Here is a 16,873-nt window from a genome sequence, read left to right on the forward strand (position 1 = left end):
GGTGAGGAGAGTGGGGCCCCTGGTCTCTCTCCTGCTCTGTGACCCCTACAACATATACAGGGTGAAGGAGGAATGTGGATCTCCTGTCTGGCTGGAAATTCTGTGGGACCACATAAAGGAACCGGCCAGGCAGGCACAGCATATGTGGCAGGATATGAGCAAAAGGAAGGGAGAGAAAGGGATTGACGTGAGCTGTTCCTTAGACACACTTAAATGTTTTGGAAGAGAAAGGAAACTTTCTCCTTGAGAGGAGGAGGACAAAGGTCAAGCTGGAGGAAGGAGGAAGGGGCTGATCCCTTATTGCTGGGCTTGTCTCAGGCTGCCTGAGAGCCTGGGAGGTGTCACAAGCTCCAGGGCTGCTCTCTTGGCTCTTGTCCTACCTGGAATGGCCTCCAGACCTGGTGCTGTTCTATTTCTGATCACTGAAGGGTACAGGAGAGCCCCTTGGGTAGGTCTGGTCCCCAGAGCATCCAAACCCAGGGGACCCCAGCGTGGGACACAGAGTGGGACACACACTTACGTTCTTTGGCGTCCTGTGGAGAGTTGCGTGATAACATCTCACTGCCCCACTTATCCCCAGCGTAGCTGGCAGGCATCTTGTGAGTTGGACTGGATGGGCCATAGCCCCTGGGGCTCAGGTCTCCTTTGTACCTCTGGTTAGACTGGTTAGAAAGGGGAGGGGAAAAAAAAAAGTAAGAATTTTTTTCCTGACATTTTTCATATTCATTTGAGGGACAAACTGCTGTGTTGTCCTTGTGCTGATGTGGGGCTGGTGAGATCACAGGTGGAGCTGCATGGAAGAAGTTAATTTCTGGTAATGAAGAACCCAAAGCAAAGTCTGAAGGTTGCATGAGGGAATTCCTAGACATGCCAAACATGTACAATCCCATTGGAAGGCAAAGCCTCACTGCTCTATAGCTGGGATGTAAAGCATGACCATTGCCAAGGGCCTGGAGCAGACTGGGAAGTTTTTTGACATTTTGATTAAACTAGCTAGGATTTATCCAGAAGCTTGCTGGGCCCCCTTTGGCTTTGTCCAAACTCTGCAATACCAAAATAGGGAAGCAATTCCATGCTTCCCTAGGGTGTTTAGAACACTCCAGCTCCACATTTTTGTAGTGCAAGTTGCAGTATTCACTTAATTCTCACTTAGATGGTGTTTCCATCTGCCTCCACCCGAGTGATGTGTTCCTGCTGCTTAACTGAACTGGGTGAGGGAAGTGTCCATCTTTAATTTAATCCCCAGCAAAAAGCTTGACATGGAAAAATTTGGAAGACAGGAGGCTGCTGCACAAATGGGAAGGATAGGCCTTATTTGGGAGGGTGATCATGGCAAAATAGGAGTTTTATCATGGGAGACTCAAGAATCTCCTGATTTTGTCTGCTTCTGAGGGTTCATCCTGACATGTGCATAGTATTCTAAGAAATCCAGGGAGGTCTAATGACAAGATTATTCCCAGAGGCAGATTGTGCCCTGCAGCTGGTACCAGTCAGGTATCACCTCACTACAGACCTGTTCAAGCTCTTCCAGTTTCACCACATCCAGGATATTGTATGGAACGTAACCGGCCTGCCCACTCCGGTTGAGCAACTTCCACCATTGCTTATTATCTTCCAACACCTGAGAGAGGGACAAAAATAAATCTGCTAGTGGGAACATGGGATTTCAGGCATACACAACCAGGATACAGTGGGGATGGACCACTCAGAAGGTGAAGTTGCCAGAAGGACATCACTGAGGTCAGGAGCTCTGATTAGATCTGCTGCTGTCAGATGCAATCCAGGATTGAAGCTTTTCCTGGAAGGCATCAGAATTTATCATAAGGATGAATAGGAGAGGACCTCTGGGTGCTGAAGAACTCATAGTTGCTGCATAGTATCCCTCTTTCTCCGGATTTTTTTCCAATGACTTTCTGTTGTTGTTTTGTGTTAAAATAAATACATTTTTTAAAATCCACATTTTGCTCAGAAACCTTTTCCCCTCATCACACATCAGTGTTAGCCCAATTAATGTCCCACATTCTCCAGCTGCAGAAAGAGAAAGGTTATGGAAAAGGTGTTTTTCAGAGAAAATAATTCCTCATTGAGGGGGAAGTGATAATAAAGAGCAGAGAGCCAGCAGGGGTGAGCAGGGCACACAGGGAGTTGTTGTCCTCCCTCCTCACCGTGGTGGAGATGGGACTGATGTGTCTGGGCTGAGGAAGTGACACAGCCCAGCACAGGCCGCCTGTTCCAGCCTTGGCTTTGAGCAGAGCTCCTGTCACTGCTCACGCACCTCCAGGGAAAGGGAGTTGGTGCTGGCTGGCATCCTGAGCTCCCTCCTGCCCCTGGGAAGGGGAGGGGACACACCTTTTCCCAGGAGTGGCCACGTACCTCCAGGATTTCATCCTTCAGCACCGAGAGCTCGTTGGCGTTTCGCGCAGTGAAATCGTAGCGGATTTTGGCAAATCTCCTGGGCACAGCCATTCCCTGGGCCTCAAAATTCCTGCAGCAGAGAAAAACTGGAGTTTTAGTGGAGGCCCATCCAATTACAAGGCCAAGAAAACTGAAACTGGAGAAGAGAAATTATCCTTTCCCTGTTCCACACTGCATCTCTACCACCTGATGTTCCTATCAGGACCAGTGATAGGGTAAATGAGAAAAAAAATTATTATTTTGCTGATATAATTGGATTTAAGGTCTTTTGCTGTGGATTTGAATTCTTATAGTAAAGCTTATAAATCTTTTCGATTAGAACATAAAACCATGGAAAAACAGTCTGGCTTGAGGGTTTTTTTCCCAGACTAGATCTGGTGACAGGAAAGTGGATGGTCAGCTGAAAACGTGACTCAAATCCCTGATGTGTCAAGTCACGGCAGAGGATTCATGTGGAAGTCTGGAAGAGTTTGGTGACGCTCAGAGATGTGACAGTTTTCAAGGTGTGAGCTCATGTTAACAAGGAAGCAGATGGAACCTCTAAGGTCTGAACTAAAAGTACTTTGATGAAGGTTTTGTACCAAGGAGTAAATGGTGATGGAAAATGAGCATTGAAGCTGTTCAAAGGTGGAAGAGCCATCTTTCCCTTGGGAAAAAACCTGAGGCAAAAGGGTGGCCTGGTTGGTTCTGGATTTGGAAGTGAACTTTCCAAGACTTATGAAGAAAGGGGAGGTTTTTTCCTCCATTTTCTGGAATCCTGTCTCGTTAAGAAGAGTTCTCTGAACCTGGCATCCTGTCAGTTCCCTGGGGAGAGGTGGGCAGGACTGGAATATATTGTTTTATTCAACCTCTAATCAGTGGGTTTGCCTGTGGTTGTGTCTAAAGCCGAGGGGGAGCTGCTGTCTCCAGTGAAACAAAGCTCCTTCCTCAGCTGGAATGTTTTCCAGCAGTGCTGGGAGCTCAGGCCACTCTTCCCTGGCCCTGTGTTTCCAAGAGGACAAGGTTTGTTTGTGCCCTTCCCTTAGGGCAGATTCCCCCTGTAGGCAGCTTCTGTCTGTGCAGCCTGTGGCTGTGGGATGAATGGAGAGATCCTCAGGGGTGTCCAGAGCAGGCCAGGAAGGGCCAGGAAGTGCTCCAAGAGCGGGAGCATTACACAGACAGGCTGGGAGAGCTGGGAATGTTCAACCTGGAGAAGAGAAAGTTCCAGGGAGTCCTTAGAGCCCTTTCCAGTGCCTAAAGGGACTCCAAGAGAGCTGGAGAGGGACTTTGGGGAAGAGGCTGGAGTGACAGGACAAGGGGGAATAGCTTCCCACTGCCAGAGGGTGGGTTTAGATGGCATATTGGGAAGAAATTATTCCCTGTGAGAATGGGGAGGCTCTGGAACAGGTTGTCCAGAAAAGATGGCTGCCCCATCCTAGGAAATGTTCAAGGCCAGGTTGGACAGAGCCTGGAGCAACCTGAGATAGCAGAAGGCGTCCCTGGCCCTGGCAGGGGGTTGGAACTGGGTAATCTTTAAGGTCCTGTCCCATCCAATCCTTTCTGTAATTCCATGATTCCAGCGTGTGGAGAGCCAAAGTGGAGTGCAGCATCTTTGGCACCTGTTCCTTAAGGTCACTTTGGTGGGCTGATTTTGGGAAACAAAATCTATGGATGTACTGATGAAGTCAGTCAATGTTTTTTTTCTCCTGTGGTGGAAAACACCTGGGATTCCTTTCCTTGCAGAGCTGCAGGGGGTTAAACAGCAGACAGTGCTCCTAGGAATAATCTCTCCACTGATCTTTATCTGCTCTTTGTGGTTATTAATAGTGGCAGGGAGTTGTCTCCAGGATGCCCAAACTTCCCAGTGTCATCGTATGTGTCCATGTGTGTTCCTGAGGTTCCAAGTACAGATCCATTACCTATTTCCATGTGGAGTGACATTCTGTTTGAAGGCATCCCCAGGCTGTGTCTGCTCAGCCGCCTGGCCACGCTTGAGTGAGGAGTTCCGGTAAGGATATCCATTGGCTGAGGAGAGCTGGAAAGGCAGACATGGAGTCAGTGTTACCAGGAAAGGGGAAAGCTGATCAGAGGAAAGGAGAGGGATAGTGGGAGATGAGCCATGGCCTGGCAGCTTTTGGTCAAGATGTTCTCCAGGGAAGCCTGTTTCCCGGTGACATTGTAGGGTCCTGTTGCCTTGAATCGGGAGAGGCTGACTATTGCTGCTCTTTTCCAGCCTCACAATTTGCTTCCCATATTTAACTGCAGCAACCAGATCCAACTGAATTTTGAGCCAACTACTTGTTATACACCACCACACCCCCTGCAGCTCCATCTCTCTAGAAAAGGGGGAGGGAGAGGGAAGAGAGGATCCCCAGGGACACAGGACTAACCTCCTCTTGCAAGTGTCCGATGTCTATTTCCCAGGGAGCTCCACGGAAGATTTCTGTGGGTGGTTCCCAGCCATTGCGGAATTTGGGGATGTAGGTGGGGATGTTCGCATCTCGGGGCCAGTCAGCTCTAGGACACAAAGTGGGAATATGAGGTGACATTCACAGGAATGTGTCTTTGAGAGCATCCCCTCAAAGGAGAAGCAGGAGCATCAGGGCATCCAAGCATCCCCTCTGCCTGGGGAGCCTGGGGAGATGACAGTTCTGTCCTCACCTGGATCTGGTCCATGTCTCCCCCAGGGAATCCCAGAGGTTTATTTCTTTGGGTGTCAGGTGTCCTCTCAGGAAGTCGGTGGCATCTTTAGAAAGCAGTGGGCTGAGGACAGACCGGGCCAGCTCGGGGCCACCACAGCTATTGACGATCTGGGTCACACACAAACCACACAAAGAGGAGAGGACTTGCAAGAAACAGTCAAAGTGTCAAACCAGGGACACAGAGAAGCAGGTGTCAAAGACAAAACTGATCCTTGGATCAGCTCAGTCACCTCAAGAAACATCAACCTAAGTCTTTGGAAGAGACTGGACAGTTCAGGAGAACATGATTTTTTTTTAGATTGGAGTCAAAGCAAGATCTGATCTATAATTGAGCTGTTGCTACAGAAAAGGGAAGTGTCACAAGCTGATGCTCCAAAAGATGGGAAGTATCTTGCTACTCCTATGTCCTTTCTGACTCTTTTCCAAGTTGGGATTTCTGCTTCCAAGCATTTTCAGTGCAAATACTGAGTTGTGTTTGCCTGAAGGTGAGACCAGACAGATTCCCAGTGGGAACCCCAGCTCACTGCCCCTTTTGTTCACAGTAATGCTTTATTGATTGTATGGAAAGATTATTTGCTGGGGTTCCTGTATTTACTTCAAGCTGGAAACCGGATCAGAGGCCAGGAACAACCAGCATCACTTCTGGAAGTTCCTGAGAAAGCTGTGGCCAGGTGTGAGCAGTTTTCTAACCATTGTGCGCAGTCTGTCTGCTTGAAAGTGTGAAGTAGAAATAAAAAGGAAATTCCCAGTGAGACCTGGGAATAAGATTTACCAGTTCCAGTGGCCCAAATAGGAAATGCACCAACTCTGAAGCACTGGGGTTCTGGATGTGCTTCCTCAGTTTGGCCTGGAAAGAGAAACAGAGTTTAACCCTCACCTGAGTGTGCCTTTTCTGTCACATGAGGGGTGTGTTGCTGATGAGAAGAGTAAGGGATGGAGGAGTAGGAATCATTCATTTTAATTTTGTGTCCATTTATAATTCCTGACGAATTTCTGGATGGGTGGAGTACCCTCTCTGTTAAATCAGTGTCTTGGAAGGTAATTTGAGCCATAACCCTGGCTTATTTTGAAAGTCCTAGGGAGGAAAAGCCAAGGTTATGGTTGCTTCTGCCTCTTGCAAGGTTGAGAATCCCATTAGTTCCATGAATGAAAACAACAGGATTGGTGTTTTGAGGGCCCCTTTGCAATTGCTGACAAGGGAAAGTCTCCACCAAGGTCTTGCCTGTGGCACCTGGAGCTGCCCTGGCCACTGAAAGGCTCCAAATCCACTTGTGTTTGAGGTGAACTGTGGCAGAATGGAGGAGTAAACACTTGGGATTAATTTACTGTAAGAACTGTAAGGGTTTTGGTAGCAGCAATCAGCAGAGCTGTGGTGAGAAACCTCTCCAGTTTGTGCTTCCATTCAAGATCCTTTTCCTCTCCTGGGCTCCTGGCACTGCTGCCACAACAGAGAGGCTTCCTGCTCCTACTGAAATGCAAAGCATTTGCAATGCTGGAGATTAAACATTAATGTGGAGTGGGAAGTGAGAAACAACTTCTGGCAGCAGGGTGACCCAGTAAATGGGCACTTCCCAGGGACTTAGCAGCTATGTGGTGAGGAATGTGGCATGGATCCACCACGGAGTCCCAGCTCTGCTCCATGCTCAACCCTGGGCTCTTGCCAGGAGATAAGCTGCTCCTTCTCATCCTGAGCAGGCACAAATTATCCATATTTGCTTCTAAAGGAAAAGGCTGGAGCTTGGTGTCCTGCAAACCCTGTCTCTGGGGTTTCCTTATTAATGACTGCCCAGGAAGAAGCTTGCAGGATGTGTTTGCTGGACAAGTTTGGTCACAACTGACAGAATTCCTGCTGCTTTGTTAGCCTTCTGGTCTCTTGTGTTTCACTGAGCAGAGCTGGTAGCACTGGGATCATCTTTATGCTCTACCTTTTCATCCCCTTCACAATACAGAGGATCTGGCAGGGCAGAAAGAGAGGGGCCAGGAACATTGGGGCAATGGGGGACTTCAGTTACTGTCAAGCAGAGATTTCCCAGGCCTGGATCTGAAAAGACCTGGGTGCTGCAACCCTCTGGCTGCTCTGTCCCATCCTGGACTTGATGCTTTTAGTTTTGGTTAAACAGCTTGTCCCAGAAAACCTGCACAAGTCTGACACAATGTTTGTCCTGAGTTCTGAAGAACCTGGAATTCACACTGTTGTCCCTTGTCAGTGTTTTCCATTCAAGTTTCACTCTAAACACTCACTGCTGGAATACACAGGGAAAAGTCCTGTCCCTGCATGGGATGGAAACTCCTCTGTGTCTTACCAAGAGGTTAAAAGCCAGTTTGGTTTTCTGGAAGCAGTCTATGAACTCGGCCTCGCTCGGGGGTCTTGCTCGGAGGGTCAGCATTCCCTCTGCCAGGAGAAGGGGCAGAGAAGGACATATTAGTGAGAGCATACCCTTAGGGAAGGTTCCATCTGCCTGCCATTCAGAAGGCACAGCAGAAATGGGTATTGAGACTGGAGCTACTGAAAATCGGGGTTCAGGGAAAGGCAAACTCCCTCTGTGTGCTGGAGGCTCCATGTGCTCTGCCAGAGGTGCCCATGGGCAGCAGCACCTCCCAAACTTGTGTGCCTGGATCTGTGACTGTGCCATGGCATCAATCTGACCTTGCTGGGCCAAGAGATGAGGTGTCCCCCACCCACCTTCATCCATGGCCCCCCTGTGCTCCCCGTTTGTTGTGGCTGCTGCACTGCACCTGCTGGCCCTTTCTTCTTGTTCTTCTTCCCTTTCTTCCTTTGGTTGAGCTGTCGGAATGCCTCTGCAGCCTTCTGGAGCCGGGCGACAAACACTTCGATGTCATCCAGGGTGCAGTTCAGGATTTGCTGTGAGGACAGAAACCCAAGGGACCAACATGAAAGGGAGCCTGGGCTGTGCACAGCTGGGAGCCTGAATCCCAGGGCCTGCTGCATTTCCCAGCAGAATGCACACGAGTGGGTAATCCAGGCATGAAATGCAGCTCAATGCTTCCCTTTGCAAACACAGAGCTGCTGTCTGTACCAAGGGGACAAGTGATCCCTCCTAAAGGACGGCTGGAAAATAACCCAAGTGGGATGGGGAGGAGCAGAGCTGGAATCAGCAGAGCTGCCTCAGGTCAGAGGACATTGTCACTGATGCGGTGATGGAGACTTGCTTTTGGCCACCTTATCTTTATGCACAGCAGGTATCAACTGGAAAAATGCCCAGATGAAGCATTAAATATCTGCTCCCTGCCTCTGCTCCCTCTCCCTTGCTCGCTGTCTCTGCTCCTGCCTATGGACTGTGCAGTGTCCCTGTCACCCACCGTTTCCTTTTCAATCTTCTGTGCTAACATGGCACGGGATTCCTCATGGTCATGAGCGCCAGAGCTTCGTCGTTCATAGTCTGAAAACAAGGGAGAGAAAAACAGATTTACTATCTGAGGTTGGAAATAGGCTCCAGGAAAGGCAGGGATCCATGGAATGGTAGCTTTGAGCTTGGGTGTTTGTTCTGGGTTGTGAGGGCACCTCAGGAATAATGTTTGTAATGGGTGCTAAATCCCAATCATCCTGCAAAAAACCCAACCTCCTGGCTTCCAGAAGCCACACACCCAGTGTAGGGGGAATATTCCAGTGGGAACAATCGCTGGGGTGGCCCCTCGTGCAAAACAAATGCTGTCAGCTCAGGGCAGGGGCTTGGAAACGTCTGGTACAGCAGGATCTGCCAAGTGGGAGAATTGGGGAGGCAGTTTTAGCAAAGGACCATGACAAATCCAGAGCATCTGTAAATGTAGGGATGAGGTGCCCCACTGGGACAGGTTTTGTAGGAAAAGTGGGAAGGCATTTCATGGAGAAGGAATCTCAGCAAACAGGCATCACTCAAGGCTTTCTCCTGTCATCTGCTCTCCTGCCAGGCTCTGTGCACTCACAGCCAGAAATCCTGCCTAGAGGAATTCCCAGCTCTGCTGATGTGAGCATACTTGGAAGAGCAGAGGTAAGAGTGGCTGCTTTTCATCAGAATAGAGATGTTTATTCATGGTCCAGCTCAGAAATAGAGATATTCCTTCTATGATGCAGAACTGGGCCTGAAATAAGTTCTCCACTCAGCAGCCAGAGCAGTTGCTTGGCTTCAGAAGCCATCCCAGCAAATGAGTGTTTTGGATGTGTTATAGTATCCTATATGTATTTTCCTTGAAACTAGAAATGAATGCCAAGATAAGGTGGTATGATAGGCAGAGGTAAAAACTGCTTACACTTCGTTCATCACTTTAATCTTTTGTAAGAGAAAGAGCTTGTTTCTGTTCCTAGGAACTTACTTCTGTTATTTCTTTCTCCAAAGGAAAATACCAGGTTTTTCCAAGCCAACTCAAGTGGGCTGAAGTCAGGATGGTTTTGGAATCAGACTTTTGATGAGCACATAAGAGGGGTGAGTTCAGATCTGCATTTCCACACTTGACTTTACAAGAATTCATGAAAACAAGTTGATTTTCAAGGGTGAAATCTTGGCTCCTGTGAAGTCAGCAGAGCCAGGAATTTGTCTTTCTGACCAAATGTCTTGTCTGTACATTTTAAGATCACCAGGGCCTAGTTCAAATTTCATATGATGGCTTATGAGGGGCTTTTGCTTTTTGACATTTCTATATCCCCCAAATAAGGGTGTTGTTACAAGGAGTTTCTGGGAGCTTTTATTTGTTGAGCAGAAAATGCCCAGTGGGTACAACACTTATTTTCACACAGACCACTACAGGAAGGTTGGCTGTCTGAGTTAATTAGTCTCCCATCCCCAGGACAGACTTCCTGAGTGCTCCCAGTACCTGGATCATGCTGGGAAGGAGGTGCCACCCTGTTCCTGTTCATTGCTGAGCCTCGCATGTCATGCTGGATCGGGATGGGAGCCGGTCCTTGAGGTGGGGGGAGGATGGATTGTCTCTGCTTGATCTTTTCCTGGTTTGCCCTGCAAGGAAAATTACACAGATCAAACCCATCAGTCGTCTCAGATCCTGTTTCCAGGAAACTGGAGTGTGAATAAACCACTGGAAACAGGGGTTTATTGTTGTTGCTCCCACACTACTTACTTGAGTGTCTGTGGCCGTATCTTCTTCCCATGCTTGTGGTCTGCCAGGGCACTTTCTATGTCCTCGTGAACCATCTCCGCCTTAAGGATAAAACAGGGATGTTTTTAAGGGCTTGGCTTTGGGAAGGATTGCAGGAAGGGGGAAAGGGCAGACAGCAAGAAGTGTGTTTTGTTCTGTTTCACAGCAAGCTGGAGGGCTCTGCTTACCTCCACTTCGTCGCAGTTGAAGAAGTGGATGTCAGGTTTGTGCTGCTCAGAATCCTGACACACGAGCAGGAGGATGGAGGAATAGCGCATCTGATTGAGCACTGTCTGGCAGTGCTGCACTGTCGGCAGGGGAAAGTCCTCCAGCTCCTCCTGCAAGAGAAAGGGAAAGGTGTCAGGCGATGGGGAACTATTGAAATGAGAGGGAATGGTCCTGTGCAGGAACTCCTGGGATCCCTGGGCTGATCTTCCTTAATTTGTCATTGCTAGAACCATCCTGTTCCCATGCTGCAGGGCTGACTCTCATCTAGCAGAGGATTGTAGTGATTCACCCTTGTTTGTGTTCCTTAGAACTTGCCCTCTCCCAGGCAGAATGGAAAGGGCACTCACTGCACCCCACACTTCAGTCTGGGGTCAGTTCCACAGGGCTCCAGGTACCTGTGTCTCACAGTCCAGCAGCCGGATGGACTTGTCGTTCACTTGCAGCAGCATCTCCTGTGTCCAGATCTTCTCTTTGGAGTTGAGCAGGATGAGCTTCCTGATTGCATCATCCACTGTTGTGATGGACTCGCTCTTGTCCATGATGAAGGTGGCCAAGTGCTGAAGTTGAGGAGAGAAAGGAGATAAAAACAAGTGGAAAATGTTTGTTAGGGTGTGTAAATTGGTGATGAAAGCATCTCTAGAGGCTTCAATCACTGTTTGTAGTTTCTCAGAGTTCAGGCATGAAGGTGTTGCTGCACAAAACAGTTTTGGTTGTTGGTACCAGCCTGGTCGTGGCAGTGAAAGATTTGGGTTTCATAAGGGGTTTTCATAACCAGTTTCACCACTTGCATATTACTCTCATCACTTCCAGCAACTCTCATCCCTGTCCAGCAGGGCAAATGCTTCACACATATGAGTTACTCCCCAGGCCACTCTGAACCTGGCTTGGAAGTAGAACTATGGCAGTCAAACTAATGCTTTGCTTGCCAAGCTACAAAAGCACTTGTGTTTTGCTTGTCTTGTGTAGCAAACCTGCTTGTGTGGGATTTGTGCCAGGCAAAAAGCTCACACAAGCCATGGGCAAGTGTTGCTCCTCCATGCCAAGTGGGATCCATGCAATGTGTGGGGTCCCATGCTCTGGGAACAACTACTCTGAAGAGCTTCTGTGCTGCAAAGCCTGCAGGGGCTCCAAACCTGGCAGCTCACTCTGCACCAGCCCTTTAAGCCCCCCTTAGGGTTGGCGGGGGGGGGGGCTTTTCTCCCCGAAAATACCCAAATCAGCCCTTATAGTAGTGAAAATGGGTGTTGCTGACTGTAGGAAAGGATTTTTTGCTCTTTGCCTCTGTCCTGCCCTGTGGTTTTCCTTGGCTATCCTGGCATTCCTACCTCCCTTCACCTATCCTGTAAACTCAGCCCATGGTCTTCTCCCATCAGCCTGGCTTCTGTGCTGTCCTTCCTCCCTTTGCATCTTCCTTGCAAGTGTGAGCACTTGGGGCAGGAGCAGCTCAGCTCCAGTGTAACCATCCAAGCTGCTTTCCCATCCCTGCTCCAAGTGCACCCTGAAATGTGTGGTGATCCAAGCCTTGCACTTGGCACCTCTGTGTGCTGAGTTCATGTAATGGGGCAGCACTTGCAACTTTGGTAGGCCCCTGGGGTGCCATGGGAAGGGAATGGTGGGCAGGGAGGCAGCTGTGGAAAGGAGAGATGTGTCACATCCAAATGTTGTGAGCCCACCAGCAGTGGGTGAAGGCCACTCCAGAAGTCCAGGTGAGTAAGTGCTGCTCCCTGCCGATGGAAGAACTGCTTGTGTCTGCCAGCAGAGGGGACTGCAAAGCAGGAAAAGCTGGGACTCAGAGCAGCCAAGCCGTTTGCCCAGCTGTTGTCCCTGGGGCAGTGACAGCACAGCCAGGCCACATGTTCAGATGATAGCAGGGAAGGAAAAAAACTCAGGAAAAAAAAAAAGCCCTCAGGAAGGAACAAAGTTCTATTTCACCTTGTTCTTTTGTTGCCCATTGTTCTTTTGTTTTGTTGTGTTCTTGGTAAGAAGGGAAGGGGAGTGTGCCTGACTGTCAAAAAGCAGCTGAAGCTTTTCCCTGTCTTTACCAACTTTCTCCAGCAGAGAAAAGCAGGTTTTTGCAGGGATAAGTTACAGGCCTGACCAAGGCATCTGTGCAGTTCAAGGACCTGCAACCCTTGGAGGCTTATTGGGCCAGATCCCAGCTTTTTCTCTTGTTCCTGGAATATCAAAGGCCCATCCACCAGCATGACCCTCATCCTGTTTTCCTAGGGTACAGAACAGGCACTTCAGCAGCAGTGGCTAAGCTGGAGAGCCAGGAGCAGATTAACCTGGAGCAGGGGAATCACCCAGGTACTGCAGGTAGAGCTGCCCTGGGGGGCCTGGGACAGCAGTGTGGCCATCCCAAAAATGGTCCTACCGGGCATTCAGAGTTTGTGGGGAGGGCAGCAGTGAAATGCCTGCTTCTCTTTGATGCACACATCCTGGTTTCAAAGCAAGAGCTGGAAAAACGATGGGTATTTTAAAGCAAGTCCTAAACTGATGGGAAATTTGTAGTAACAGGATGAGTTTTGCCTGGCTTTTCTCCCGTTGATCCTGTATCTTCCTACTTTCTCCCAGTGATCAGAAATAACTGTTCTAGGGATCAAGTAGCTTCTTTCTGGTGCTGATGCACTCATGAGCTGATTCAGTAACCCAGGGGGTTGTGTCCACAATTGACAGGTGTATCAGTGGGCCATGGAGGAGGATGACAAAGTTGTTGGGAAAGAATTCCTTTCTCCTTGTAAAAGCCCAGGTAAATGCAAACTGGGAAGCAGATTAAGAGGGAGCAGAAGCTGATGCTGCTCCAGCACGTGCTGCTGTGGGACCTGGAGAAGCTGTGGATGTTGGGGTCTGGCACAGACCAGATGGACCCGAGAAGGATGTGTGCACACAGAGCACAGAGCCTTGGATGGTTGTGAGGAAGCACAGGCAGGAGCTGTTGTTGCAGTTGGCTCCACACAAGGTGGATTCAGGGAAAGGCTTGGATTTAAAGCACTGGTAGACCTAGCAGAAAATCTTTAAACATGCTCTTGGGCATTAGGGGTGTATAGGGTTTGTGGTGACCCATTTGCTGTTAGATTATTCCTAAAGACTGGAGGAAGGAGTAGAGGACAATGCAAGGCCCATTCCTGTGTTCATCAAGCAAAGGTATGGGGTGAGGCACTGTCTAAATAGAACTCCTGGCTGGTGTGTGAGCTGAAAGCTGAGATTAGCAATGCAATCACGAATGAAAAACATGCTGGGTGTATGTTACTGTAATTGTAAAATAGTGCATGGGAAGGTATTTGCCAAGTCAGTTTTATCAGTGCAGAGGTGACAAGCCCTTTTCTTTCAGAGCAATGAGGAGAATGGGTTTACTCAAGATGACAGGCATTTTTATCTCTTCTATTATTTTATCCACCACCTTTACAAGCTTCATAAATTCCTTTGCTGTTTACTGTTCAGCAGTTTTCATGGAGGGGAAGCTATTTGTCTGACTTAATCATTAGAATATTTTTCTGCTTTCAATTTTCTGTAGATATGGGTGGATTGAGAGAGAGAAGCTTACTGCTGTTTTTGTTTTATCCCTTAAAACCCCTTTTCATCCATATAGGTATTCAAATATAGCAGCTTTTATTAGAATGGGCAATGACTCCACCCACCATTAAACTTTGATCTGATTACTTCAAACGGTATAAAATGCCTCCCATGAGGAAACCTCATTCTATCTCACTGCCTGCCACTGCAATCCTGTTTGCCTTGGTCAAAGTTCAGGGAGAGACTCACAAACGGGTGGCTTATGGCATAATTAATAAAGAATTCATTTACATGTCACCGTTTAAAGTCCCTTCTCTGCATCCATGAGTGACTTCTGAGCCACTGAGTTGGTTTCTCCAACAGAAACCAGGACCTCTTTCCAAACAGGCACATTTACAAGTCTAAATGTAGGCTTTCAAAGCACCCCATCTCCTAAACGTGAACCTGAGGAAGTGTTCTCCTGTCTTGCCTTGCTCAGTTTTCAGTGATGAACAGCCCCCCCTCCTTCATGGAGTCCTGCACCACCAAGTTGCCTTACAGGAAGCCCGAAGCTCAGGATGGCCTGGCTGGATTCTCTTTTTGGGTGGGTGTCTGTGGCAGTGGGATTTGGCTTATTGCCTGTCTTGCGTGAAGGGGTTTGTGTTACCTGAGAGGACACAGTAGCTGAGGAGAGCTGAAAGCTGATAGTCCATGTGGTCTCTGTTGTTTGGAAAGCTGAGTTCCACTAACCACCATGGGAACTCTGCTTTTAACCTGTCTGTGCTGATCAGAAGGGTTTAAAGCACAGGGTGACAGGAGGGACATTTCCTGCTCTCCTTCAGACACAGAGAAGGGAGAAGACAACAGCTTCTCCATTTCCTCTTTTCTTGTACAGAATTCCCTTCATTTATTGAAATATTTTTCCCCTCTCCCATTCTCCATTACTCAGTGACTTGAGACTTTAATGGTAAGGAGGTTCCCAACTCCCCCTTGGCCTCCTGAAGGTCCAGAACACAGGGAACACACTGCACAAGAGGCACCTGTCACTGAGCTCAGCCTCAGCCCCTTAGCACTCCACTGCGTGTGTGCGCTCACCTGGACGTGGTACTGGGAGGTCTCGTGCATAATGATGTTGGAGTTGGAGTATTTTTTTCTTTGTTCTGTAAGAAACAAGAAAAGAAGCATTGAGTTGTTTTTCTTTGGATCTGTGAGTTACAACTCTTTCTCTGAGTCCCTGAGCTTCCAGCTCGGGCTCCGTGGCCGTTGCCAGCAGGTGTCCCTCCAGAACAAGCATTGCCTTTCCTTGAGCTTTGCCTTGGGGATTTCACCTTTCTCCTTGGCCAGCCAAGAGCTTTTAAATCGAGCTCCTCTTGGTGCACTGGGCTGAGCACAATCCTGCCCTTGGGGAGATACTGAGCACCCAGAGATATCCCAGTGATAAGGATCATGAAAAGATGCCGCTGCTCTTCTTTAGAGCCTGGCAAGGGTGGGTAGGAGCTAATTCAAGCCGATTTCTAAATCTTTTTAACACTTATCCTACTACTCTTTAGGCTGTGCCATCAGCTTGGCAGGGCACACGAGTACTTCACACTTGTAGCTCTGTGCCTGTGGCTGAAAACACATCAGTGTTTTTGTCTCTGTGCGTGACTGCTGACAGCCCTGGAGTGGTGGCTGTTCCCCAGTAAAAGTGATTTATTGATTTATTGGTGGGAATATTGGAAAAGGCATTAATGGAGGCTGCAGGGCTCTGAGCCTGTGTCTCATACACCACCAGCACCAGCTCAGAGGTGGAGTGAGGATGGTTCAGGGGAAAGACCTCAGACAGCCAGCCCAGCTCCCTGCTCAGCCACTCCAGAGTGACCTTGAATAAATGAATTAATATTGCAGCACAACCCCTTCCCACCTCAGGCTGGCAGGAAAGGCTCAGTGGCACTTTCTGGTTGCTGGGGGCTTTAATTGCAGTCTGTCCTACTTGAAATGTGGGGCAAGGTCTGGGGTAGGGCACAGGCAGCACATCCCACAGGGATTTGGGGCTGATGTGAGGCACTTTTTTCCTCTCAGTAACCTCAATTTCCTCCCTGAGCATTTCTCATGTAAATAGATGACACTGATGGAAATGAGAACACCGCATTCATGTGGGATGGAGACAGATTTGGGTTTTAAGGCATCCCATCCCCTCCTTTTCCAAAGGGAGTGGAAAAGGCTGAAGTGGGTGGTCTGGAAACAAAGGGAGTTTACATTCGGACAGGCAAATGTCTCCAGCCCTGAGAGGAAGGGTGCGGAGCTGTGTGGGGAACTGGTAGTCCCTGAGGGAGGGAAGGAATACCAGGGGGATGAGGTTTCCAGTGGGAGGTTAGCACAGGTCTGTGTTCCTGGTAGGAAAACAGCCCATGGAGCTGTAGCAGTGGTCAGGGCAGCAACTGGTTGCCCTCAGACTCTCTGGGATCCCTTCCAATGCCTTTTCCCCTTCCTCCAAGCTCAAAGAAGCTGCACGTGTCGCAGTCAGGGGAGATCTCAGTGTGCACTGCTGAGAAAATCTTCAGAGAAGCCCTTGGAAGTTTTGGGGTCTGGCCAAAACCTCAGAACTCTGCGTAGCCCAACTTCCCATCACCTGTACTCAGTGAGTGCAAGAGAGCAAAGGCCCCTTTAGCCCTTTGCAGCCTTGTTCAGACAGCAGCAAACCCTGGAACAGGGAGAAATGCAGATGTTTCCCCTCCCTCTGTTGATTTTTCCCTGGGGGAATTTCTGCATTACCTCCACCAGTCACAGAACTAGAACAAAGTGCCTCTATTTTGTGTCCCGATGTCATTCAAATGATGTCCCAGAAGCTGCCCAGGGCAAGAAATGGGGTGTTTCTGCATGTTCTCCTGAAATCCCTTCTGTCTCCTTGGCTTCTACCTGGCCCCCACACCCATGGAAACTTTTATTTTTGTGTTTCCTGCTGGCATCCGCAAATAAGACCATGAGGT

General features: G+C 48.8%; 1 protein-coding gene and 1 long non-coding RNA gene across 15 annotated transcripts in view; one reads left to right on the top strand and one right to left on the bottom strand.

Moving 5' to 3' along the window:
* LOC135303624 (uncharacterized) overlaps positions 1-16,873 on the top strand; it is a 57,987-nt gene that overhangs the window by 3,582 nt on the left and 37,532 nt on the right. For 11 of the 14 annotated variants that reach the window (XR_010365103.1, XR_010365093.1, XR_010365105.1 and 8 more), the window contains exons 2-3: positions 9,006-9,085; positions 9,431-9,517. This is a non-coding gene — a long non-coding RNA (uncharacterized LOC135303624). Of the gene's footprint in view, positions 1-9,005; positions 9,086-9,430; positions 9,518-9,878; positions 10,019-10,350; positions 10,488-12,638; positions 14,218-16,873 lie in introns of those variants that run through there. The other 3 variants (XR_010365102.1, XR_010365094.1, XR_010365092.1) reach the window with 3 other exon arrangements.
* LOC135303618 (epidermal growth factor receptor kinase substrate 8-like protein 2) overlaps positions 1-16,873 on the bottom strand; it is a 46,826-nt gene that overhangs the window by 2,021 nt on the left and 27,932 nt on the right. The window contains exons 4-18 of the mRNA XM_064425651.1: positions 15,000-15,064; positions 10,808-10,969; positions 10,373-10,522; positions 10,167-10,246; positions 9,906-10,045; positions 8,418-8,497; positions 7,833-7,959; positions 7,400-7,488; positions 5,869-5,943; positions 5,056-5,204; positions 4,785-4,911; positions 4,314-4,429; positions 2,374-2,485; positions 1,514-1,621; positions 521-662 (exon numbers count right to left, since the gene is read on the bottom strand). Of these exons, the coding sequence (XP_064281721.1) occupies positions 521-662; positions 1,514-1,621; positions 2,374-2,485; positions 4,314-4,429; positions 4,785-4,911; positions 5,056-5,204; positions 5,869-5,943; positions 7,400-7,488; positions 7,833-7,959; positions 8,418-8,497; positions 9,906-10,045; positions 10,167-10,246; positions 10,373-10,522; positions 10,808-10,969; positions 15,000-15,064 (1,722 nt within the window). The remainder of the gene's footprint in view (positions 1-520; positions 663-1,513; positions 1,622-2,373; positions 2,486-4,313; positions 4,430-4,784; positions 4,912-5,055; positions 5,205-5,868; positions 5,944-7,399; positions 7,489-7,832; positions 7,960-8,417; positions 8,498-9,905; positions 10,046-10,166; positions 10,247-10,372; positions 10,523-10,807; positions 10,970-14,999; positions 15,065-16,873) is intronic.

Source organism: Passer domesticus, chromosome 6 (genome assembly GCF_036417665.1).
Source record: "Passer domesticus isolate bPasDom1 chromosome 6, bPasDom1.hap1, whole genome shotgun sequence".
In the NCBI taxonomy this organism is placed as follows: Eukaryota; Metazoa; Chordata; class Aves; order Passeriformes; family Passeridae; genus Passer; species Passer domesticus.